The sequence below is a fragment of the Acyrthosiphon pisum genome, unplaced genomic scaffold (assembly GCF_005508785.2).
Source record: "Acyrthosiphon pisum isolate AL4f unplaced genomic scaffold, pea_aphid_22Mar2018_4r6ur Scaffold_15306;HRSCAF=15962, whole genome shotgun sequence".
NCBI lineage: Eukaryota > Metazoa > Arthropoda > Insecta > Hemiptera > Aphididae > Acyrthosiphon > Acyrthosiphon pisum.
In genome coordinates this window covers 1-1,814 of record NW_021764107.1, presented here as the reverse complement: position 1 = coordinate 1,814, position 1,814 = coordinate 1, and the positions used below count along the sequence as shown (strand labels likewise).

General features: G+C 32.0%; 1 protein-coding gene across 1 annotated transcript; it reads right to left on the bottom strand.

Moving 5' to 3' along the window:
- Positions 1–85: 85 nt before the first annotated feature.
- Positions 86–1,040, bottom strand: LOC103311708 (the record flags this gene model as incomplete). Its single annotated transcript, XM_008191405.1, has 1 exon — positions 86–1,040. A coding segment is annotated over one exon (955 nt), but the record flags the coding sequence as incomplete, so codon positions are not given.
- Between the last annotated feature and the right edge of the window lie 774 nt (positions 1,041–1,814).

Sequence of the window (1,814 nt, the reverse complement as noted above, 5' to 3'; positions counted from 1 at the left end):
GTTCTAACAATGATAGAAAACCACAATCATTGGTTATGAAGGAGTCACTGGATCTTCCACCATAACATTTGGAGACAAAACTCACCATTCCATTAGGCGTTATTGCTACTAAAAATTTTATAGTATAACCCCCTTTATATCTAGAATATAAATATACTCTCTGTTCAACAGTGTAAGGTTGTTCCACCCGAATTTCTGTGCAATCTATAATGCAACGACAATGTGGATAATTTTTTTTGAATGCCTCAGGTAAAAGATCTGATATAGTTTTTTTACTGGGCCAAAATATAAAATCTTTTGTTTTTGTGCTTAGGGTAGTTAGTACATCAGAAAATATTCTTGTAACTGTTGTACGGTGTATACCAAACATTACAGATAGAGCAGAATAGGTAATACCTAACTTCAATTTCATTAAAAATAATAATAATTCATTTTCCTTAGTAATTGAAAAACGTTTACTAGGGGGCATTAATTTTAGTAAAATATTAAAAATAGGAAAAGTGGTACCAGTTAAGTCTTTTAGTGCATTTTCAGTTTTAATGGACTCAAATCCATGAAAAGCTTCACATGACAAGCATGATAAACTATTACTAGAATCTACACCACAAGCTTTATCAGATAATTCACATTTGGTAAAATTAAGATTACTATTTGAAGTTAGAGGTATTGCTGCTTGAGTTGAAACATTATTGCCCTCAAAAGAACAGTGAAACGTAAAATCTTGATTGTCATCTACATCAAAACATACTTGAATGCTAACATTAACTGAAGACATTTGACTTGTATTTTCAGGAAAAATAAAATCACCGCTAGACACCGCGTCCGGAACCTTTTTAGATAAGTCCATTTTTTTTTTATTTGCTGCTCTGTTATATCTCTCTAGTTGTTGTTTATGATTACATTTAGTTATTTTATAAGCTTTAGGAAATATTGATGGCACATATGATGGGCTTTGAGGATCATTTGATTTTTTGTTACCGACAAAATGAGTACTGCAAATTCTGTTATGAGATTTTGGCATCCACAATACTCCATTTTCGCTAATTAAAAATGAATATTAGGTACATAAATAAACGGATATGTTAATTAATTATATACTCAAGTCTATTCACAGCTTTAACCCATTGTAATTTTAGTGTTGTTTGATAAGATCGATTTGGAAACTTGTAAAATACTATATTATTTGATGTATTTTTGTACGTGTTGTTGCAATTAACAACACAACAGTTTGAGTTGCTATTTCTTTTAGTATTAGTATTCATAGTGAAAATAAAAAACAAAATTATAAAATAGTGTTATGAGCACAGAAAAGAGATTAATGTATAATAGTATAATACTATAATAATATTAAATTGAGCATAAAGTTTATTGAGAATGGTAAGTATGTAGTTTATGTATGAATGATATTATGGTAGTATAATGATATGGTCTCATAGTGTATACTGCCGATAGTGCCCGTAAATACCACCCCGAGCGTTAGTAGTCATCATGCACGGTGTCTATACACGGTATTAGTTAGCGTGGCCCAGGCAGTGGAGACAATAGAGGGGAGCGTGTGTGCGTTCGTCGCACCGGTAGGTATTGTCGTCGGTCGGCGGACTTGGACCCACGGGACAAAGTCGCTATCGCACGCACACGGAAACATTATCGATGTATATATAATATTATAGCCTAGTTTATACTGATGGTCAACTGGTCACTCATCTTTGATCGTCACACATACTACAGTATATACCTATATATATATATATAGTAAAGTATATACTCTATACATACCTATAGTATATACCTATATATACTAAAGTATATACTCT